The sequence below is a fragment of the Canis aureus genome, chromosome 14 (assembly GCF_053574225.1).
Source record: "Canis aureus isolate CA01 chromosome 14, VMU_Caureus_v.1.0, whole genome shotgun sequence".
Classification (NCBI taxonomy): Eukaryota; Metazoa; Chordata; class Mammalia; order Carnivora; family Canidae; genus Canis; species Canis aureus.
The window spans coordinates 30,081,984-30,105,036 of NC_135624.1; the positions used below are offsets into that span (position 1 = coordinate 30,081,984).

Genomic DNA, 23,053 nt, shown 5'->3' on the forward strand with positions numbered 1-23,053 from the left:
GCCTATATTCTAGGTGGATAAGAGTGCATTTTCTCAAAACTAAATCTCAAGAAAAACAAACAAACAAAAAACCCACTCAAAAATAACACCTTATCTTTAAAAGAGTAATCTGAAGCACAGTAAGAAATTTAAAGCGGGCTCTCTCGGCCCGGCCATCTTGTGGGAAGAGCTGAAGCAGGCGCTCTTGGCTCGGCGCGGCCCGCTGCAATCCGTGGAGGAACGCGCCGCCGAGCCACCATCATGCCTGGGCACTTACAGGAAGGCTTCAGCTGCGTGGTCACCAACCGATTCGACCAGTTATTTGACGACGAATCGGACCCCTTTGAGGTGTTGAAGGCAGCAGAGAACAAGAAAAAAGAAGCCGGCAGGGGCAGTGTTGGGGGCCCTGGGGCCAAGAGCACAGCTCAGGCCGCAGCCCAGACCAACTCCAACGCGGCAGGCAAACAGCTGCATAAAGAGTCCCAGAAAGACCACAAGAACCCGCTGCCCCCCAAACGTTGGCGTGGCTGACAAGAAAGAGGAGACGCAGCCGCCCGTGGCGCTTAAGAAAGAAGGAATAAGACGTGTTGGAAGAAGACCTGATTAACAACTGCAGAGTGAAGGGAAAATAATTGATAGGAGACCAGAAAGGGGACCACCTCGTGAACGACGATTTGAAAAGCCACTTGAAGAAAAGGGTGAAGGAGGAGAATTTTCAGTTGATAGACCGATTATTGACCGGCCTATTCGAGGCCGTGGTGGTCTTGGAAGAGGTTGAGGAGGCCGCGGACGTGGAATGGGCCGAGGAGATGGATTTGATTCTCGTGGCAAACGTGAATTTGATAGGCATAGTGGAAGTGATTGATCTGGCCAGAAGCATGAGGACAAACGTGGAGGTAGCGGATCTCATAACTGGGGAACTGTCAAAGATGAATTAACTGACTTGGATCAATCAAATGTGACTGAGGAAACACCTGAAGGTGAAGAACATCCAGTTGCAGACACTGAAAATAAGGAGAACGAAGTTGAAGAAGTAAAGGAAGAGGGTCCAAAGAAATGACTTTGGATGAGTGGAAAGCTATTCAAAATAAGGATCGGGCAAAAGTAGAATTTAATATCCGAAAACCAAATGAAGGTGCTGATGGGCAGTGGAAGAAGGGATTTGTTCTTCATAAATCAAAGAGTGAAGAGGCTCATGCTGAAGATTCAGTTATGGACCATCATTTCCGGAAGCCAGCAAATGATATAACATCTCAGCTGGAGATCAATTTTGGAGACCTTGGCCGCCCAGGACGTGGTGGCAGGCGAGGACGAGGTGGCCGTGGGCGAGGTGGACGTCCAAACCGTGGCAGTAGAACTGACAAATCAAGTGCTTCTGCTTCTGATGTAGATGACCCTGAGGCATTCCCAGCTCTGGCTTAACTGGAAGCCATAAGACAACCCTGGTTCCTTTGTGGACCCATCCCATCTGAGGTTTTGCATGCTTAAGGATCCCAAACGACTTAAGAATTAAAAAAAAAAAAAAAAAAAAAAAAAGACTGTTATTCATACCATTCACACCTAAAGACTGAATTTTATCTGTTTTGAAAATGAACTTCTCTCGCTACACAGAAGTAACAATATGGTAGTCAGTTTTGTATTTAGAAATGTATTGGTAGCAGGGATGTTTTCATAATTTTCAGAGATTATGCATTCTTCATGAATACTTTTGTATTGCTGCTTGCAAATATGCATTTCCAAACTTGAAATATAGGTGTGAACAGTGTGTACCAGTTTAAAGCTTTCACTTCATTTGTGTTTTTTAATTAAGGATTTAGATGTTCTCCCAATTACAAACTGGTTTTAAATATTGGACATAATATCAGTTTTAATACCTGCTTTGCATTTTCACACATGGTCAGCTGGGTCATGTAAACTTTGATTTGTCAAATTTCATGCTGTGTGGAATACTAATACTATATGTATTTTAACTTAGTTTTAATATTTTCATTTCTGGGGAAAATCTTTTTTTCACTTCTCATGATAGCTGTTATATATGCTAAATATTTATATACAGAAATATCAGTACTTGAACAAATTTAAAAAAAAAGAAAGAAAGAAATTTAAAGCGGGGGCAGCCCCGGTGGCGCAGCGGTTTAGCGCCGCCTGCAGCCTGGGGTGTGATCCTGGAGACCCGGGACTGAGTCCCACGTCAGGCTCCCTGCATGGAGCCTGCTTCTCCCTCTGCTGTGTCTCTGCCTCTCTCTTTCCCTGTGTTTCTCATGAATAAATAAAATCTTAAAAAAAAAAAAAAAAAAGAAAAGAAAAAGAAATTTCAAGCGGGAACATAGAGTCAAATCATATAAAAATTAAAGGAAATCCAAAATATTTTAATGTTTAATTTTCACATAAAATATTAATGTATATTAATATACATTAATGTCAAGAGGAAATAACATAATTTGTAAAAGCAAGGAAACAGTAAACATTTACATTAAAAAAACTTTTATATTCCCTAATAATAAAAAGGAAATAAATATAAGCAAAGTGGTTAAAGCACTGATTCTGAAATAATATAAACCTGGGCTGAGTTTCCACTTATTTAATTAGTAGGTTCTTTGGGCAGTGGTTTTATTTGTAAAATCAGATTTCCAATTACTTAAGTTATCTAAGCATCAGTTTTCCTTATTTGTAAAAGAGCAAAAATAATCTCAAAGATTATGTGAAGATTAACAGAAATGTCAGTTTTACTGAACATGGTCATTATTTCTCTTACTAACATTAGAATTACAAGAGTATCTAATTTGACATTCTCAAGCACAGTACACATAATATCCATGTCTGATACACACTGGAACTCAAATAAGTGAATACAAATCTCAGGCTTCTAGGTTTTCTTATGCCATGATTACTTCTGTATGGGTAGCACTTAAAGGAGACCCTGACACACAATAAATACTCTGTAAATGTAATGCTTCTGTAATGATCATCATCATTTTATAAACCATACCCATATGTTTTTTCTAAAATGTCTAGTCTCTTTAAAATGTAATGAAAGATGAAAATAGCATAAATACAGTATGCTTTATAAGTTTTATCATTTTCTCCCATCTTTTACATCATTATTAGTGACCAACTACATCATTTCCTTCAAGTCTACCAGTGATTGTTCACTAAACATCTGTTACTCAGGTCATGCACAGACTACAAAGTGTGTCACTGGTGTTACCTCCTTGTTTCCTAGTGACAAACCCACAGTGGCATTTTAGAAAAATGGATAAGCAAATGAGGGAACTTGCCAACAAAGATAAAAGTGCAGCAAAAAACCGGAAGTAACACTGGAAGCCAAACTCTTTAAGAGTCTGAAGTTACAGAACAAAAGACTGACTGCAAGAATGTGACACTGCTGCCATCAGAGAAACTAAACATGCCAGTCAGAGGAGCCCTGGGAAGGTGAACTTAATTACCATAAATGAAGAAAGTGGTTATGATGAAAAGGATGAAGATGTCCCAGAAGAAGTAACACTAGCAAAAAAAAAAAAAAATAAAATCATATTAAAGGAATTCTGGGGGGTGGCATGTGACTAGCTCAGTCAGTGGAACATGAGACTGATGTTGGGATTGTGAGTTAGAGCCTCATGTTGGGCTTAGAGATTACTTTAAGAAAAACAGGAATTCTTGGATACATTTCAAGACATTGAGAATACAACAGACAAAATGCTGGAAACAAATCCAAACTTAGAAAGACGTATGACAATGTAGCCAAGGCATAAAAATAACGTTCACTCCAAATTATAAGCTATATAACGAAGAAAAGGAAGGTGACTGTTCACTTTTAATTACATGCTACCTATGTAAAAATATATATAAATATCAATGTATCTTAGCCTACATAAACAAAAGGAAAACTGTCTCTTTTGGAGGCGACGAGTACAATGTCCATCCACTCATGTCCTTTTCTACAATCCTGACACTTTGCAGAATATCTCTGAATTACACCTGACAATAACAAAAACACACACAAGTTCAAGGTTGGGAAATCCAAAGTCCCAAAGCTAAGTTTTCACATCTTAATTTGCCAGAGCCATTTTTTTCTATTGGGGAAATAGGTAACATAAGCAAGTGTTTAATAGCAATAACCTAGAGTGCTAAAACAGAAATAATGCTCTCACAACATATAAGTGCAACATGTTCTCATTCTTTGTTTAGTTTTAAAGAGAGAGTGCAGGCAGAAGCAAGAATAGCAGGAGAGGGAGACAGAATCTTAAGTAGACTCCTCACTGAGTGCAGAGCACAACATAGCACTGGATCTCAGGACACTGAGATCATGGCCTGAGACGAAATCAGGAGTCAGATGCTTAACTAACTGAGCCACCCAGGTGGCCCAACATGTTCTCTTTCTGCGTCTGAATCGCATACCACAAATTTCAAAACACAAATAGCTGTATTTTGCGTCACCTATCAATATTTTAAAAATAAGCAAAAGCCTATTCCATACATTAGAGTGAAAAAACCAACATATGCACAAGAAAACTAGAAACTACTAATACAATCAAAATACTAGCATCCCACTTTTAAAATTTCTTAATTCTTAATATATCATTAAAAATTAGAGAAATAATTTGCAAAATCTGGCTGGTTTAAAGGCAATTCGTGTTGCTCACAAATGACAGAAGCCAGTGCAGCATTTAGTTCAGCAAACTGCGGCATGATGTCAAGCAGGAGCAGCATTATAGACCTGATCCACATCTGGCCTGGGGGCTTCAGAGAGAAGCTCTGTGCCTGGGTTGTCATACACTGCTCTCCTAATTCCAAAGAGTTCTACGACCAAAAAAAAAAAAAAAAAAAAAAAAAAAAAATTAATCATCTTCCTAGCAAAAATACTCATCCACATATAATGTATTTTGACAGAAAGAGTCCATCAGTGTTTAAAACTCTGAGCAAGAATCTTAAGTCTCTCAAAGCTTCAATTTCTTCATTTGTCCAAAAGAAGGTAATACCTACACCCCCTACAATTGAGAGACTCAGAGAATGAGAGGCACCTGTTACTATGGCTCTTTTCCCAGGTCTTACTAGTCACATCAGGCGAACAGTACCTACACATCCGCCTGTGTAGGTACTGTTACTACCATCCTTGTAGTTCTAAGGGCCCAGTTTAAGCAACACCGGAGTATTACAGAGTTTCTGTTGGTCAATTCCACAAGTACTATTAAAATGTTCGTATCAAAAGCACTACTGGAGATATAAAGTAATCAGAGAATCTTTATCCTGAAAGGTTAATGACTTCCTATGGAAATAATACCTGCACATATAAAAAGTAACAAGTCCACAATAATTCTGTCCACACTATATTATTGTTACAGACTACAATTACAATAAAAATTTAGAGAATAGTACAGTGTAAGAGAAGAGTATATTCCAAGAATAGGTTAAGTATCTTCAAATGGGGCCCATAACATATCATTTCAGTCATCAAAATGCCTGGCTCTTTCCCAGAACTGAAAGCAGTTATCACAGTCTGTTCACTGTTAGTACAGCCTCTGAACTCAAGCACAATGTTTGCAACATCGTAGTCTCTGTGTGTATATGCTGAATGAGTGGATGAATGATCTAGTTTTTTTTTTTTTATAACAATTTCTTTTTTTTTTTTTTTAAGATTTTATTCATTTATTCATGAGAGACACACACACAGAGAGAGAGAGAGAGAGAGAGACAGAGACACAGGCAGAGGGAGAAGCAGGCTCCATGCAGGGAGCCTGACGTGGGACTCGATCCCTCAGGCCCTGGGCTGAAGGCGGCGCTAAACCACTGAGCCACCCGGGCTGCCCCTGAATGATCTAGTATTAAACAACATGATAAAAGATGTAAGCAGCCTGGCATAAATACAACTCGTTTGGAGTTATGGTCCCATAAGACTGACCACCCTGCTAAAAGAATTTGGGAAAAATGAGCAGTAAGAAATGATTGATAGATAAACAGGTAGCAAGTAACTGACAAAAATTTTTTAAAATGTGTAATTTTTTCTATTAAAAGTTAAAGTGATAAAGAGACTTTAAATAAAATATAGTAATGTGTTTTATAGATAACAATTTTTCCAGGCTGACAAAATAACTGCAACAAATGTAGATAAGTGACCTCTGGATATCTAGTATCCTTTGGGGAGATATTGTACATCTGATATGTGATATTATTGCACAGCTATCTGTCTGGGTAGCAATCAAATAATAGATTTTTAAAAGACTATTTAAAACACTCTGCCACAATCTTAAATGTGAACTGCTTCCTAATGGCAATTCTATAAAGATTAGAAGACCTCCAACAGACCAGATATGTTATGCAATGCAGAGTATAAAATACTGAGTAAAAGAAGAACTGCCCTCCAGAAGATCATAGTCTTCAAGAAGATGTGTAAAAAATTACTACAATGGGGCACCTGGGTAGTTCAGTTGGTTAAGCCTCCGACTCTTGATTTTGGCTCAGGTCACAATCTCGTGGGTGGGTCGTGAGACTGAGCCCCGCTTAAGACTCTCTCTCCTTCTGCTCCCCACTCCCTGCCATGTGTGTGCTCCCTCTCAATACACAAACACATACTGCAATGCAGGAGGTAAAATATTATAGAACTGGAGTTCTTCGGATAAACTACAACGGGAAAACGGGGATAACTGATGTATATTTAGAAGACAGTCTCAGAAAGAGCAATGATGTTTGAGTCTGCCTCATTTGTTTAAAAAAATACCACTACCCCAACAACTTTCAAAGACATTTTTTAAACTCGGCAAGCTTTATGTTAAATAAAACTTTTTAGGATAAACATGAGCATAACTATCAACCTGGAAAAGGGGAATATTCTATCCTCCTAAAAGAGACATCTTAAGTGTTGTCAGGAAAGGGTTTATAATAGATCAACACTAAAGTTCCTACGAAAAAGGCCTTGCTAACCATGAGACTGAGGCAACATCAAGAACTCCACAAACAATGGGTGGGATTTTTCTGTGTGACTAAACACAAAACACACAAGATAATTTTTTCAACTACTATTCCATCAGCAATGTACCTCTGAATCTTTATCTTCTCTTATTTTTACTTATTGAAGTTTAGATAATACCAGATTTTGACTACTCAAGCCTGAATTGACAAGCCAGATGACAGGAAAACATTTTCAAAAAAGGACATGTACTATTCTAATTCTTGAATCATCAAAGACTATCTATGTACATGTTAAAGCTCTATCTTTAAAATACACAGTTCAACATGGTTCAACAGTTCCTGGGATGAAACCGTCAGGGCAAGGGCTAGGGGGAGATTCTCTTCTCTTTTTAAAAACAACCTTACATGTCTTACAGGCTTTCTTCCTAAGAACGAGATGTCCACTAGTAGCCACAGGTTACCTAATGGGTTTAACAGATAAAAACATCAATACACACAACTACAAAAGCATCATATCATATAGGTTAACTTTATTTCTCAAAAGAGCTGATAATCTTTAAAAAAAAAAAAAAGATTTTATTTATTTGATAGAGAGAGAAGAGGGGAGAGAGCACAAGCAGGGGGAACAGCAGGGAGCCAAGCAAGGAGCCTGCTGGGTGGCTCGATCCCAGGACCCTGAAAATATAACCTAAGCCAAAGGCAGAGACACTTAACCGACTGAGCCACCCAAGTGCCCCAAGAGTTGGTAACCCTTGAGTGGAACTGTTTCTCCTAACTTTTAAAGGTTATGCAGAGATAGTCAAATAGAAAACATTCAATACTTCCAGATTCTGGCATATGTGAACATGTATATTGCATCATACTGCCTTGTACGTAAGAAGAAAGGACCGTCATTTCCTGAAATCAATGTCAACATGCATACATACTATGTTGTGTGCAAATGCAAAACAGTACATATTTGATTGTTTTATTCTCAAAACAGCATAAACACAAGAACAAAAAGCAAATCAAATTAAAACTTTTCCAAACTAGGAATTGTCTTGGCCATGTTAAATCTGTCAGGCCAAGGCCTCCAAGTAAGATACGGATAGTCAATGCAGCACAAGTGTGGAGGTCAGAGAAGGTCAGCCCACAAATACTGCCCCTCAACTCCCACGACTTCCTATGTTGAGAGAATGGTTCAAAGACTAGGGATACTTGAGTAATCATTCACAGGGACAACAACAAGGGACCAGTGCCACAGTGTCCTAACCAGACTGCTACTGTAACATAATCTGCTTCCTGCCCTCCTCTGGTTACTGTTCACTTTTTGAACCCGATTTCAAATCTCTCTACCACTAATTCTGTGAGCTACCTGGCATCATGCCAATAAATTCCCTTTTCCATTCAGATTACCTAGGAAGGGTACCAAATATCCTTGAATGAATTATAAAGAATATTCTGGACTCCTATAGGAAGACTCCCTGCCTAATTTAAAGCCATTCCTACAAATAAGCAAAACTATGTTACAAATGTAACTTGGGATTCAGAGTATAAACAATAAAGATACTCTAAAATTAAAGATTACCTACTTTTTTGAGACTTTAAAGAAGTACCTGTATCATTAAAATTTTAAGTTTCAAAGCATGAACATAAAAAAAGCATGAGAACATTCACAAAGACAAAATACTAAGATCACTTAAAAATATAGGTCTAATAAAGAATTTAAGAACTTTCTGGAAAAAGAACAATGGAACACATTTTGAGAAAAAAAAACTGAAATGATACTGATTTTTACAGAGTTCTCTCTACAATAAGAAGCCTTCCTTTTCGTTGTATATATATTCTAAACTCTTTCAAGAACAGTAATGAAAAGATTCTCTACCTAGGCCTACCTTTTCTTTAGACCCCTAATTCATATGCTTCCTCACTAAAAAACAACATGTAAGTATACTTTTCATTCTTTCTGAAAATATTTTACATTTCAAATCAAAAGTGGAATTTTTAGCTATCCTAAAAGCCAGCATTTCTTACATCCTAGATAGTATCCTGTAGTCATACTCAATCCCCTAATCGGTTTGGTATTTTTAAGGACTACATTTAGAAGCAAAGCACATACTAAGGAGAGTAAGAACATATTTAAAACTTTAGGATTCATTTGCTGTAAGGAAGAGGGTTATTAATATTTGTGAATACCTACCGCATACCACACATTTTGCTATAGACCATAACTTTTTCATAAAACACTGCAAAATAGATGATGTTGCCCTTTCCATAAAAAGTAAATGAGGGAGCAGCCCCGGTGGCCCAACGGTTTAGCGCAGCCTTCAGCCCAGGGCGCGATCCTGGAGTCCCAGGATCGAGTCCCCACATCGGGCTCCCTGCATGGAGCCTGCTTCTCCCCTCTGCCTGTGTCTCTGCCCCCCCCCCCCCGCCTCTCATGAATAAATAAATAAAATCTTAAAAAAAAAAAAGTAAATGAGGAAAATGAACCTCAAAAATTAGTTTCCCAACCCTCATGTCAGTGCTGGTAATGACTGATCTGCTGAAGCACAGATCTGACAACCCAAAGATGACGTTCATAACAAAATGCCTCAACTGGCACATCCTTCTTGTAAAAATTTTTCAATGAGAGTTTTATTAGAAAAACAATTGTAACCATTACCCTGAACAAGCAAAACCTGTAGGATGTAACCATAAGGCAATGTTTTATCTACCACTGTCCTTTAAAGTTATTCTGTGGTGACAATTTAATGTTCCTGAACTTTTATTTAGGCAAGCCTATGACTTTGATCATTTTCAAATTATAAAAACTGTCGGAATTTAGAAATTGGTAGACCCAGTTTAGTGTAATTGTCAAAATTTTTCACCTAGCACTACAGCTTCTCCCCAGTCCCAGTTCTGCCACCAGCCCACTAGCCCTAGGCATTACAAGAGCAAAAGGGCTTTCCAGCCCTCCATTCCACCTTACTAACCTGAGCATAGAAGTCAAGTGTCATTAGAGGGTATGAGCACTCTCAGCTCAAAAAGTATTTAAAAGTGATCTTTTAGGAAATGCTTTCAGGAGTTCCTTGGAAACTCACCCACTCCAGGAGATCTCTCACTGCAATTCCTTGATGCAAGATAAGGCATCCCCTGTGGGAATCCACCCATTTCTTCCTCCCCCTCTGCCTCATATCACCCTGATCCTATGAGCTTCCTCTCACTAGTAGCCCTCATCTGGTCCATGGGAAACATGTACCCCTTCTGCCAAAGAGCTCAGGGAGGATGGGCAGTCCACCCACACGGTAACCTCGCTTTGCTGTGCTGCCAGAGCAGAAAGCTTCTCTTCACTCAGGCACAGAGAGACAGACATCAAGCCACTGTGTTCCCTAAACTGCACAAGTTACATATGCAGCTCTCCAAATCGTTACCAGAAAGCTCCTTACTTGAGAGGGAGTCATGAAGGGGGGTGCGGGGGGCGGGAGTCAGAAGAAACTCCTGGCAAACTAACAACTTGGTTTAAAAACACTTTTCCAATTTCCAACAACTCAGTTCAAAAACTATTCTAATTCCAGCTACCTGATTTTTATACCAACAGATGGGGTAGGTATTAGAGGTCACAAATCCATTTTCTGGCTCTTTATTTATGCTCCTGCATGGCATCCTTAAAATTCTCTTTAGAAATATGCATCTCTCAACTTAGGGCCAAATTCAGAATAAAAGAGTTTCATTTTAACATCTTATTATATGATACATTTAGCATTTTACTAAGTTTTCCACAAAAAGCAGGAAGAAAAACCCATAATTCCACTGCATAGTTAACCACAGTTAATGCTTTAAGCATGCTACTTTCCCTTCTGTAAAGAGTCCATTTGTCATGTGAATATTTCTTAAATTTTCTTTTTAATATCTTGTGCAAAACCACTTCATTTATTAATTTCATTGAGGAATCTGGTTCTACAAAATTTCAGCATTTCTTTTTCAAATATCAAATTTCCACTAAATGAATGTAAAGGTGGCTTTTTGAAACCTGTCATTGTCACTCCCTAAACTCAAAACCTTTAATGGCTCTGCACTGCCAGATGTTTCTGACCATGAGATCTGACCTACACTCAAGATGAGAAAGTGTTTCAGAGTTTGGTCACAGTTCCACAATGGCTACTTTATCAAGGATTACAGGCTGAATCCACAAAATGCAAAAGAGCAAAAGGTGTTATTCCTTTATTAACATGGCAAAAATAAACTTGCAGCAGGGATCAGTCCTTTTATTTGCTATATGATAGCAAATAAAACTCTATCACCACACATATAGTATTTATTGGCTCCACAGTGGTAATCACAACTGCCAAAAAGTTATTCTAATGTTCAAGAGCAGATTTATAGAAACTTTAAATGTTTAGAACTGGATTTGGGGTTTAATTTTGTTAATGTTCCACACATAATCTGCCGTTCATTCAAAAGAGCACACATTAGAAAATTTGTTTTAAAGTCATCTTTCAGCAGATGAAGTGAGAAATAAATTTCAATTAACATGCTACCAAGAAAAAAAAGCACTCAGTTTTTAGCCCAAAGAATCTTTGCTCTTCTCAGAAGTGTATGTCAGTAAAAACTCACAGAATTACAGAAGTGCCTAAAGAAAGAAAAATAATCAGTTCTCTCTTAAAGTTGACAATAAATGTATTCATTCACTCAAAAAGTACACAAGAACAATGAGCGTGGGGCCAATACTGATGTGTCTTTATGTATAACTGTGGAGGATGGGTGTGCATTCATACAACATGCATGTATGTGCAGATAGCTAGAAAGATGTTCACCAGAACACTGATTACTTAGATGGTGATTTTTGCTTACTTTTTCACGTTTTTTTTTTTTTTTTTTAACAAATGAGCATATAATTTTATTTTATTTTATTTTTATTTTTTAAATTTTTATTTATTTATGATAGTCACACAGAGAGAGCGAGAGAGGCAGAGACATAGGCAGAGGGAGAAGCAGGCTCCATGCACCGGGAGCCCGATGTGGGATTCGATCCCGGGTCTCCAGGATCGCGCCCTGGGCCAAAGGCAGGCGCTAAACCGCTGCGCCACCCAGGGATCCCAATTTTATTTTATTTTAAGGATTTTATTCATTCATTCATTCAAGAGAGACAGAGAGAAAGAGAGAGAGAAAATGAGAGAGAGAGAGAGGGGCAGAGGGAGAAGCAAGCTCCATGCAGAGAGCCCAATGTGGGACTTGATCCCGGGACTCCAGGACCACGCCCTGGGCCAAGGCAGGCGGCACTAAACCGCTGAGCCATCCAGGGATCCCCGTGCATATAACTTTATAAGAAAAGAATGCTATTTGTGCTATTAAAATATGGCATGAAAAGCTACAGTAATCAAGACATGTGGTCCTGGCAGAAGGCTACACATATAAGACCAATAAAACAGAAAAAAGAGTCCAGAAATAAACCCTATGTCTAGGGTCAATTAATTATCAACAAAGATACCAAGGCAATTCAACCAGGGGAAGGCCAGTCTTTTCAATAGATGGGACTGAGACAACTGGGATATCTACATACAAAAAGATGAACTTAATAAATTTACCTTACACCATATATAAAAGTTAATTAGAGGAACCTGAGTGGCTCAGTAGGTTGGGCATCCAACTCTTGGTTTTGGCTCAAATCATGATCTCAGGGTCCGGAGTTTAAGCCCAACAACCAGCTCTGTGACTGGCATGGATTCTGTTTGGGATTCTCTCTCCCTCTGCCCCTCCCTCCACATGCTCTCTCTCTCAATAAATAAATAAAATCTTTTCTAAGAAGTTAATTAAAAGTGGATCACAGACCCAAACATAAGAGCTAAAACTACAAAATATAAAACATTTGGAAGAAAATACAAGCATAAAATCTCACGGCCCTGGGTTGGGCCAAGACTTGACAGACACACCACAAAAGTATGATCCTTAGAAGAAAAAGAAACTAAACTCCATCAAAGTTCAAAACCCCTGCACCTCAAAAAATACCATTAAGAAAATAACAAGACAAGGCAGAGACTGGGAGAAAATATTTGCCAATCACGTGACTTATAACTGTCTGGGATAAATTGTCTTACAGCACCTGTTTAGTCTTACTTTATGACTTGAAGACAGTTTCCTGTAACACTGTAAACCAGTTACACTTGAAAAAAAAAAAAAAAAAAAAGCTCACTTGTAAGACCCAAGTAAGACCCTAGAAAGGATCGGAGAGACCAGAGTCAGTGAAAAGACTTCACTAAGTTTTGCTTGTTTACCTCAACTAGGGAAATCTTTGAAATGTTTAAATATTTTTTAATTATTTAAAATCATAAGCTATCTACCTACCCAAACTAGGCAAACTGAGAATGGTTTAAAAAATTAAATTTCATTTTAATAAAATATACACGATTTTTAAACGTTGCTGTAAAGAACACTGAAAATCAGCTAAAACAAAGTTCTTAAATGAATTTTTAATTTGCTAATAGACTACTAAAGGGTCAGTGACACATACCAAAGACAGAACACTGGCCAGTTGTCACCATGACACATACTATAACGGAACTTTGGCACACCCATTTCAAAGGGTTGCCAACCCCAGGCTACATATTTTGACTATTGCTTCAACATACTGTTCTATAAATAAAAAGGAAAAGCTTTGGTTTAACTATATTCACATTTTAATATAGGAAGTCCCAATTATCAAAGAGTATTTCCAAAATGCTTCAGCCCTTGATTCTTAGACATCAAACTTTTATCCACTAATAACTTAGAAGTGGCACCACCGTAGGTAGATTTCTTTACATTTCCAGCTCTGTACATTCATGTACACTTTAAGCCAAATGAATAGAATAAATGAAGCTGACTTTTCTGTACTTTAGAAAACTAGGTAAATAGTATTTACATAATGCCAGAACATATTAAATATTTAAGCCAAAACAAGTTTAAACGTAACAATTTTCAACAAGTTAGCTTTCAAAGTAAAATTTTTTACGTTTGTTTACAGAAAATAACTGGACAAGAGTTAGAAAATGCTGATTGATAAAATGAAGCCCAACTCCCCTTAAAAAAAAACAAACAAAAAAAAAACCGAAAACTCCAAGTTTAAACCTCCCTCCAACTATGCCAACCCCTCTTAACTCCCCTCAATCTACACGGTCTTAAGATCTAAAGGAAAAGCTGCCTCATTAAAAATGTGCTTCATTAGGGGCACCTGGGTGGCTCAGGTCATGATCCCAAGGTCCTTGCCCCATATCAGGCTTCCAGTGGAGCGCCTGCTTCTCCCTCTCCCTCTGCCACTTCCCCTATTTGTGCTCTCTCACTCTATCAAATAAATAAATAATTTTTTAAGTGCTTAAATTGTTTTGTTAGAGGTTTCCAGAATTTTAAGTAGAGAACTATAGTTTGATATAAACAAAAACAAAGTAATCTCATACCTTGCAACCCAAGATGGTTTTCTAACACTTCACTGTAATGTCCCTGAAAGTCCTAAAAAAACATGATTTTTTTCAAATCAAAAGACGCCTGGATATGTTACTCATTACTTTCTCAGCAAGTGTTAACAGTTATCAACTTACCTTGGAGAAAATACGTCTCAAATGCTGATGTCCTGGCTACTGCTATTAAAGTAATAAACTGTCCTTCATCTCTTACACAGGAGTTTCATGTTTTCTACCAGCATCCATGAAAATATGGCACATGGTAACTTACCATCTTGCAATTAGGGTAAGATCCCAAACCATCATGGTTCTGGACAGTATTGGCAGTAAGGATGGGATGATGAGAGAGCCATCCATGACTTTCTAGAAGACAGAAGATAAAGGCGCCCAAGGGCAGAGTTCTAAGAAATGGGAAGACATTCTGAGATCTGAGAGTGGTCAGATGGTAGGTGGGGAGAAGGTGAGAAAATGGATCCCTACTACCGTACCTGTTAAACAGGAGTTGAATTAATGTTTAGAGAAACCAGGCAGTGAGAAGTGGAATTGAAATAAGCCACCCAAATGGTGACTTGGTGGTTGTTCATTCTCCTCTGGGCTGGCAGAGGAAGGGATATGCCAAGACAATGAGGCAACAAGCCTTGTGTCTCCAGATGAAAGGCAATGTGGCTGTGACTGCTGAACCATGGAATCCTCAAAACTAAAATAGATTTTGTAAGTAATGATGGCCTTGCTGCCAAAATGAAATTTTAGTTGGACCAAAAGTATTAGAAGTTCCTTTGATTTAACTATAAGGGAATAACCAAAAGTGAACACAAAGTTTTGATTACTGGTATAGCTGCTCTCTCCCTTGGTGCTCCCATCTACACCCTCCTCTTCTACTTCCCAAATTCTCCTGCTTGGCAGAAAAAAATGATAAAGGATGGGGCTGAGGTCTCCCTGACCCCTATGGACTGAAGGCTACAGGACCAGTACACTGCCTAAGGAACTTTTGAGAGGGACTCAAAGCTTGAAGGTTCTTCTAGATACAGAGAGGCACCCATGGCGTCACCACCCTACCTATAAAGGGAGGGAACATCCAGATTCAATCAATAGGGTTTGAGTAAGATTTACAAAGGGGAGGACACAACTTATCAGGCATATTCCTTCTCTAAAGCAACTGTTAGCATGCTACTGGCCTCTTTTGGAAACTGAATGCCTAACTCATGGAGGCCTCATGAGTCCCCAGACTCATATTCCTACTTTGGTTTTCTAACCTACTGTCCCCCGCCTTGACTTACTCTAAAGGACAGTTTTTAATGGGGGTCAAATGGGCCCCAGTTTCCACACCTCCAGGCTTATCTTACAAAAACGGCATTTATCACTTTACCAACTCTCCTTGCCAAATAAAGGACCCCAAAGTGTATGTAAAGTGTCAACTGCCAATGTTAGGTAAGCCTCCTCTTCTCTCCTCAAATCAAATAAATTATCGGGAATCCTGAGCAACCACTGCAAAAGAAGGTAGGTAAGAGCTTAATTCAGTAGAATAGCAGCTGATAAAAGCAGATTTTTCTTTCATTTCCAATCAACCTAGATCCAGATAGGGAGTGCTTAGAGATCTGTTTCCCTCATGGTTTGTCTCCTCAGTCATCATCCATAGGACTCCGAGAAGCTGTAGGAATATGCAGGCACAGACTCAAGGCCCAGCTTCATTTCCAACGCAGCAGAAATGGGACGGTACATCACAGGGCAGAGACCTATGTTCCCCTACGCCACTTGGGCAGAGCCCATGGAATACCTAGGAATACCCATATTGGTATGCTTACTTTGGGATGGGTAAACTCTGTAACTAACAATGTAGAGAGTCAACTGAAAGTGCATATTTGAGAATACATCTAGCTTTGTCTTAGCCCCAGAAGCATCTCAACTTTACATGAAATAGTAACACGATCTTTGAGGAAAATTTATCCCATACTCTACCACCAGAAGCAAAGTTACAGGCTCTACAGAGCCTACATCTAGTAAATCATCAAATCTTATAGACTTAATACCATTCCTCCAATGCCAATACTCAAATACTGATTGTTAGTTCTTTCCTGGACTTAGCAACAACAGTCTTTTAAATTGCCTACTTGTATTCAACCTTACTTCACTTTCAATCCATTCTCTAAAAGCTGCAGAACAAAGCTGAGTATTTCACTCTCTTCTCCCTTAAAATCCTGTAAGTTTCTCCATAGCCTTCAGTGCAAACCAACCTAAACTTGTTAACACAACTCAGGCAGTCAGGCTTACACCTTATTTATTGTGTACCTCTTTCCCACCCCTCCTTTACATCCTATATTAGTCATACAGATTCGGTATCCATTTCTAAAATGTACCTGATCTCTCTTATCTCAAAGCTTTTGCATCTCCCTCATCTTATGCCCAGGCATTTCTCCCTTTTTGCCTGACTACTGGCCCACTCCTCAGGTTAGTTTAAAATGGCATTATGACATGGGCTTTTACCCTGACTCATAAGGGTACCTATGGAACACATAGCCCTGAACTCACATTGTCTATCTTTCTCTATCTTCTACTCTAAGGAGGGCCCACTAATATTTTATTCACTATTATAAGCCTGCTCACGTGCTCACTAACTACTTGGGGGATCAATAACAACCACATAACAAGAATTATGCTGTCAAAAAATACATTATCAAAAACAAGTTTTTATTTTTTTTTAATATTTATTTATATGAGAGAGACAGCAAACGCCTGTGTGTTGGAGGAGGGGGAATCTCAAGCCACTGGGGAGTCTGCTTGAGATTCTTTCTCTCCCTCTCCACCCCCACCAAAGAAATGTATTACTTTAATAAAATTTACTTTGCCATCCCTACCATATTACATTGAAATTAACATTAAAATGTCATAAGAATTGTGAGGGACATTATTATTCCCATTTCATAGATAATCTCAGAATCTTCACACTATCAGACAAGGGCAAATCAGGGCTTAAATGCAATGTTTCTACCCATACATACTAAAATTCTACAGTGAGTATAATCTCTCAATAAGAGTCCAGATCAGCAAACTGTAAAATTCACTTCAAGACCTAGTAAATCACAGGTTAAATTACTGCCTTCAATTCTCTATTACTCTCACAAACAACAGAGAAAATGCGTAACTAATCCCCAAATAATAATATCTGGTAAAATGTCATAGCTTTTTTTATAGCAAGTATATCCTAAAATCTTTGACTTAAATTAGTATTCAGTGTAATTAGAATTATATGAGAACATGCCAATTTATGACTGGAAGAAATATTCTAACCACAAGGAAAAGTTCAGTTTATATTTAATACCCGACATAATGCACCAACTAGAACATTATCAAGTAGAAATTACTCACATGGCAGAAAATAAACTGTACAGGATTGTAAACTTCACAGTGTTGCATATAACAACACCAGTGAATGTCATCTTTTCAAAATAAATAACTACAAAAATATATCTTTGTCTTAGGTCTTCTACTTAAACAAAATCACATCTTTGAAAAAAAGCCATTCTCAAAAATGGTACCACTATCAAGACATGTGATGTGTCACAAGAAAGGTGTGTTTCTAAAGAATCAATAATCTAAGAATGATTTCCTTATTTATAAAGTTTTACAAATTTCACTCATTTGCATTCCAATATACTTACATGAGTGGGAAAAGAGTGAAGCTACAGCCAGTGAGCAAGAAATTATAATCCTATATATGCTCACAAGAGAGTAGAGAAGTGAACATTTTCCATCCTGTGTCAGCTGAAAAAGTTTTTAGACTGGCTGTTCTAAGTATGCCTTCTAAATATATAATATAAAATACAGGACCTCAAATTAGTACCTTGAAATAGAATTTTAGTAAAGACTACAAATCACAGAGGCCTGGGTTTATGCCAGCCTTCCTCACTCTACTTGGACAAGTTGCCTGACATTCTCAATGTTAATGAGGAGTTAACTAGGAATTAACCTAGGGTGGTTATAAAACTACCTTAATGTATATAAAGAACCTGGTATATAGTAGGTGCTCACTATCACAGTATAATAAAGAACCAAGACCAAGTTCTATCACTTAGTAGCTGTGTCACTCTTATTATGTAACTTCAGTTTCCTAGAATGTGACATGGGAATACTAACACCTAACAAGGTTGTTGCAAAGGTTGAATTTCTTAGAACCTGGCCCAGCAAATAGTAAACACTTTGTGCTAATTACTATTATCAGCATTACCACCACCACTGAAATGTTACATAACCACGGTCACATTCTTCCATTTCAGCCACCTGGAAAAAAAAAAATCCCTCGAAAAATTAACCTAGGGGATCCCTGGGTGGCTCAGCGGTTTAGCGCCTGCCTTCAGCCCAGGGCGTAATCCTGGAGTCCCGGAATTGAGTCCCACATTGGACTCCTTGAATGGAGCCGGCTTCTCCCTCTGCCTGAGTCTCGGCCTCTCTCTGTCTCTCATGAATAAATAAATAAAATCTTTTTTAAAAAAAATTAAAAACAAAAAGAAAAAGTAACCTAATTTTAGTGAACTGATCATAATATAGGATAAGCTTACACATCCAAGAATTTTATGGTGACCTTAAGTGCACAAGACGTAACCTGAATTGACATTGCTCATGAAAATCACAAGATACCAAAATCAATTCTAAGTGAACAAATCTACTCAATGGACTAAAGCGTAAAACAAAATAATATGTCTACTGTACTTTCTCCTCCAAAATCCCAAAGCGGTTTAATCAAATATAGCAATCCTCAAAATACACAAACTTGAGAAAACTGCAGCTCAGAGCAATCAACATTTCCCCCAAAACTTTGCCACATAATTACAAAATGATGTTATAGTAAAAAACTCTTTGACCGGGATCCCTGGGTGGCGCAGCGGTTTAGCGCCTGCCTTTGGCCCAGGGCGCGATCCTGGAGACCCGGGATCGAATCCCATGTCAGGCTCCCGGTGCATGGAGCCTGCTTCTCCCTCTGCCTGTGTCTCTGCCTCTCTCTCTCTCTGTGACTATCATAAATAAATAAAAATTAAAAAAAAAAAAAAAACAAAAAAACAAAAAAACTCTTTGACCTTGCCATTCTTTCAATTATTCAAAACATTTGAGTATCCACTGTGCACCAGGTTAAATTCTGGTGCAGTAAAAGAAAAAGGGAGACCAAAAATAATAGTGTGAATTCCATTAACAATATAAATATTTCCAAATATTATAATTCTGTTTCCTTAAACAGTGAAAGATAGCAAATTATAGGCTCTAACAGTTAAGTGCATCAATACTTAATGATTTAAGTAACCTTATATAAGTGACAGTCCAGTATTTTCCCCAAGGAAACCAGGAGTAAAATGAAATAAGTATCCCTCTATACATACTCCTCAATCAATTACTTACTATGGTAAATGACCATTCCAAATAGGAGTTACATAATCTCAAGAGTGACACTATGTAACACATTTTTTTATCCCATTTTTGGGAAAAGCTCAGAAAAATGGGAAATTCTAAGTTTGATTAAGTATCACCTGTAATCGATCAGAAATAAACCACATTTGCTTAATCTTAGAATCTGAAATTATATTTTTGCTGGGGCAATTAGAATCAATTTACTAATCATGTCTCCCTTTGATGAACCAGTTTCACAGAAGAGAAAAATCTAGCCTCTATTCAACTATCAAATGATCTAGAGTGTACACTATAGATCCAGCATCTTATGAAGCAAGAGCTTCTTCTGGAGCACCTAAATAACTGTTAAAAGTTCTAAGAAATTTAAAAATGTGTTATCTAACAAAATTGCTCTGCCAAAGGCAGGCAATCCTAACTATGAGTTAAGAAGTCTTACTGCTAGAGTGGTTATCAAAAACCTAAAAGAGAACAAATGGCCAAGTGCCTGTTTAATACCTAGCTCCCCAGAAGGGTTGTTAGAAAATGTTGCTATTAACGTTAATAGCAATTACACCATACTGATGCCTAGGTAGGTATATTGTAGAACTTTTAAAAACCTTCCTTTGACTTCGTTATTGTGGACAATGATGGTCCATGAAAAAAAGAGGGAGGGGACTATCATTTCATTATACCAATGCTTATCAGACAGTTTTAGCCAACTACAACACTTTAAAAAGGGGTTATCAAATAAGCCCCTTATCAAGATGCTCTACACGCTACGCTTCTATCATTAAATACAATTAAAGCATTAAAAGGATCAGCGTGTTTTTCTTGAGGTACATTTGTCTAAAATGCTTTGCACTAAGTCCCCAAAGACTCAAGCGATTGAAATTCCTTCGGCTATATAAAACACTCCTCTGGAATGTCAGCCTGCCAAACTGCAAAACTCTTAAGAACACAAAATTGACTGATACACATTTTCCACATAAAGATTAAGGAGTCAAAAGGATGGCAAACTCCATAAATTGGCAGGAGGGGGTGGGGATGGGGGCGGGGGGAAGAAAGTGTAAACAAATTCCAAAAATCTCGGTCTCCCCCGGAATGGCACTTTGTGGCACTGCAAGAATCCACGCATTTCATCAGTGATTTCCGCACGCGCCAGGGGGACACTCTGGTAACTGCGGCAGACAAATTAGACGAGGGACAAGTCTCACCAACAGACAGTGGGAGTAACAGGTAATGTTGCAAATCGGTCCTGGCAAACAAGCAGGAATGCGGAGAGGAGAGGAAAGAGTAACAATGGCGGGGGGTGGGGGGGGGGGCGCCTGGGTGGCTCAGTCGGTTGAGCATCTGCCTTCAGCTCAGTTCAGCTCAGGTCACGATCCTAGGGTCCTGGAATCAAGCCCCGCATTGGGCTCCCTGCTCAGTGGGGGAAGCCTGCTTCTCCCTCTCCCACTCCCCTGGCTTGTGCTTTACTCTGTCAAATAAATCTTAAAAAAAAGAAAAAAATCAGAAAAAGAAAGAAAAAAGAAAAGAAAAGAAAAGAAAAGAAAAGAAAAGAAAAGAAAAGAAAAGCCAAAATTTGCATTCAGAGAGAAATCAGTCCATCATAGATACCCGTGGGGGGGGGAGGGTAAAAAAAAAAAGGTAATTGGTACAGCCCAGAATAGCCACGAGTTACACACACACAGCAATTGCCACTTCTGCCAAAATTTACCTTCAGAGAGAAATCAGTCCATCATAGATACCCCTCCGGGGGTGGGGGGGGGGAGGTAAAAAAAAAAAAAAAAAAAGAAAAAGAAAGAAAAAGGTATTTGGTGCAGCCCAGCATAGCCACGAGTTACACACACACACAGAGCAATTACCACTTCAACTACCGCTTTTTGACAGTCACAGGTTTGGGGTCATCCTAGCAGAAAGTGTGCGTGTGTGTGTTGAAAGGCACGTGAAGACCACGCCCGAGGCCCGAGGCTGCGGACTCGGGGCGCCCAGGTGAGCGCGGACGCGGGCGGGGCGGGGCGGGGCGGCCGCGCAGGTGGAAGGGCGCAGGGGGCGGCGGGGGGGGGGGGGGGGCAGTTAGAGACGCCAGCCTGCACGCGGGTGACCCAGGAGGCCGGTTCCGGGGGGAAAGGGGGTGTGGATGGGGGGAGGGGAGGGCGGGGGGAGGCGGGCACGCGCGGGGAGCCGCGGGGAGGCGCGGGGAGGAAGCGGAGGAAGAAAGGAGGTGGGAATGAATGAGCGCCGGCGGGCCGGGCCGGCGGAGGGGCAGGGGGGAGGGGGCGGGGGCGGGCCCGGGGCTCGGGGGCTCCGGGGCCCCCGCCGCGCCCGCCTCTCCGCCCCGCGGGCCCGGGACGGGGGGCGGGGGGCGCGGGGCGCGGGGCGCGAGGGACCCGGGAGACGGTGAAGATCAGCCACTCACCGTCCGCGCGAGCCTCCGGGCTGTCTCAGCCCCGCTCCTCCGCCCTCCTCGAGCCGCGGCGGCGGCGGCTCCTCAGCGGCGCTAGAGGGAGCCCCGGGCCCGGAGCGGGGCGGCGGCGGCGGCCGGACCGGGAGCCCCTCCGCACCTGCCCCTGTGGCGGCGCCGCGACGAGCCGGGCAGCGGCGGCGGCGGCGGCGGCGGCGGCTCCGAGCGGGGAGGGCAAGTGACCCGGATGTACAGGGTAACGGCGAGGAGGGGGAGGGGGCAATGCCAGGAAGTGAGGGCGCCGCGGACCTGTCCGGCCGTGCGCATGCGCCGCGCGCGCGCCCCGCAAGGTAAATCCTCGGCCTTCCTGCCCCGCCCCCCGCCCCCCGCCCCCCTCCCGGAGGGGGCGGGGCGAGGCCGGAGACAGGTGGTCCGACGCGCGCCGGAGGGGAGGGAGGGGGCGCGGCCGCCGCCTCCGCGCCCCACCCCCCGCCCGCCCTCCTTAAAGGGGCCGCACCCCCGCGCGGAGGCGGCCCCGGGCGGGCGCGAGTCTTGCAGGCTCCTGGTTCTACAGGAGGGAAAGCGAGGCTCCGAGGTGAGGGGTGAGCCGCCTCAGGTCAGCGCGCTCGGATGTGGCAGCCGCTGGCGGCGCCCGACTCTGTGCTGCACTGGGCGAAGCTGGCGCTTGCCACCGCTTCCCGAGCAAGCCTGCAAGGGCCGGGGGGCCTGGGGGGGCCGGGGGGCCGGGGGGGGCAGCCCTTCGCCGCCCGCCAGGTGCGGAGCCCCAGCCGCGCTCGCCCCGCGGGCAGGAGCGCTGGCAGGCTCCCCGGGGCCCCGAGCTGCACCGCGACGGCCTCCGATGGCATCGTGGAGGCGCCCTGGGGAGGTGCTAAATGCTCAGCCTCAGGGCAGAAATTAGGCGCCACCTGAGACTTGCACCTTGCCACGCATGGCAATTTGGGATAAAGGAGATTTTGCTCTAGGGTTCCGCTCTGGG

General features: G+C 41.0%; 1 protein-coding gene, 1 non-coding gene and 1 pseudogene across 14 annotated transcripts in view; 1 reads left to right on the top strand and 2 right to left on the bottom strand.

The window, feature by feature from the left end:
* CYRIB (CYFIP related Rac1 interactor B) overlaps nucleotides 1-23,053 on the bottom strand; it is a 147,877-nt gene that overhangs the window by 56,804 nt on the left and 68,020 nt on the right. For 2 of the 13 annotated variants that reach the window (XM_077847254.1, XM_077847257.1), the window contains exon 1: nucleotides 22,072-22,244. The exons of 7 other annotated variants lie outside the window; for them this stretch is intronic. Coding sequence is in view for 2 of the 6 variants with exons in the window: in XM_077847250.1 (XP_077703376.1) it covers nucleotides 4,623-4,668 (46 nt within the window). In the remaining 4 variants the exon portion in view is untranslated. Of the gene's footprint in view, nucleotides 1-4,622; nucleotides 4,684-20,977; nucleotides 21,018-22,071; nucleotides 22,246-23,053 lie in introns of those variants that run through there. 4 more of the 13 variants (XM_077847261.1, XM_077847263.1, XM_077847262.1 and 1 more) reach the window with 4 other exon arrangements.
* LOC144283323 (SERPINE1 mRNA-binding protein 1 pseudogene) lies at nucleotides 145-1,758 on the top strand (annotated as a pseudogene).
* Nucleotides 15,873-16,072, bottom strand: LOC144283841 (small nucleolar RNA SNORA73 family). The gene has a single exon (XR_013352364.1). It is a non-coding gene; the product is annotated as a small nucleolar RNA SNORA73 family (small nucleolar RNA).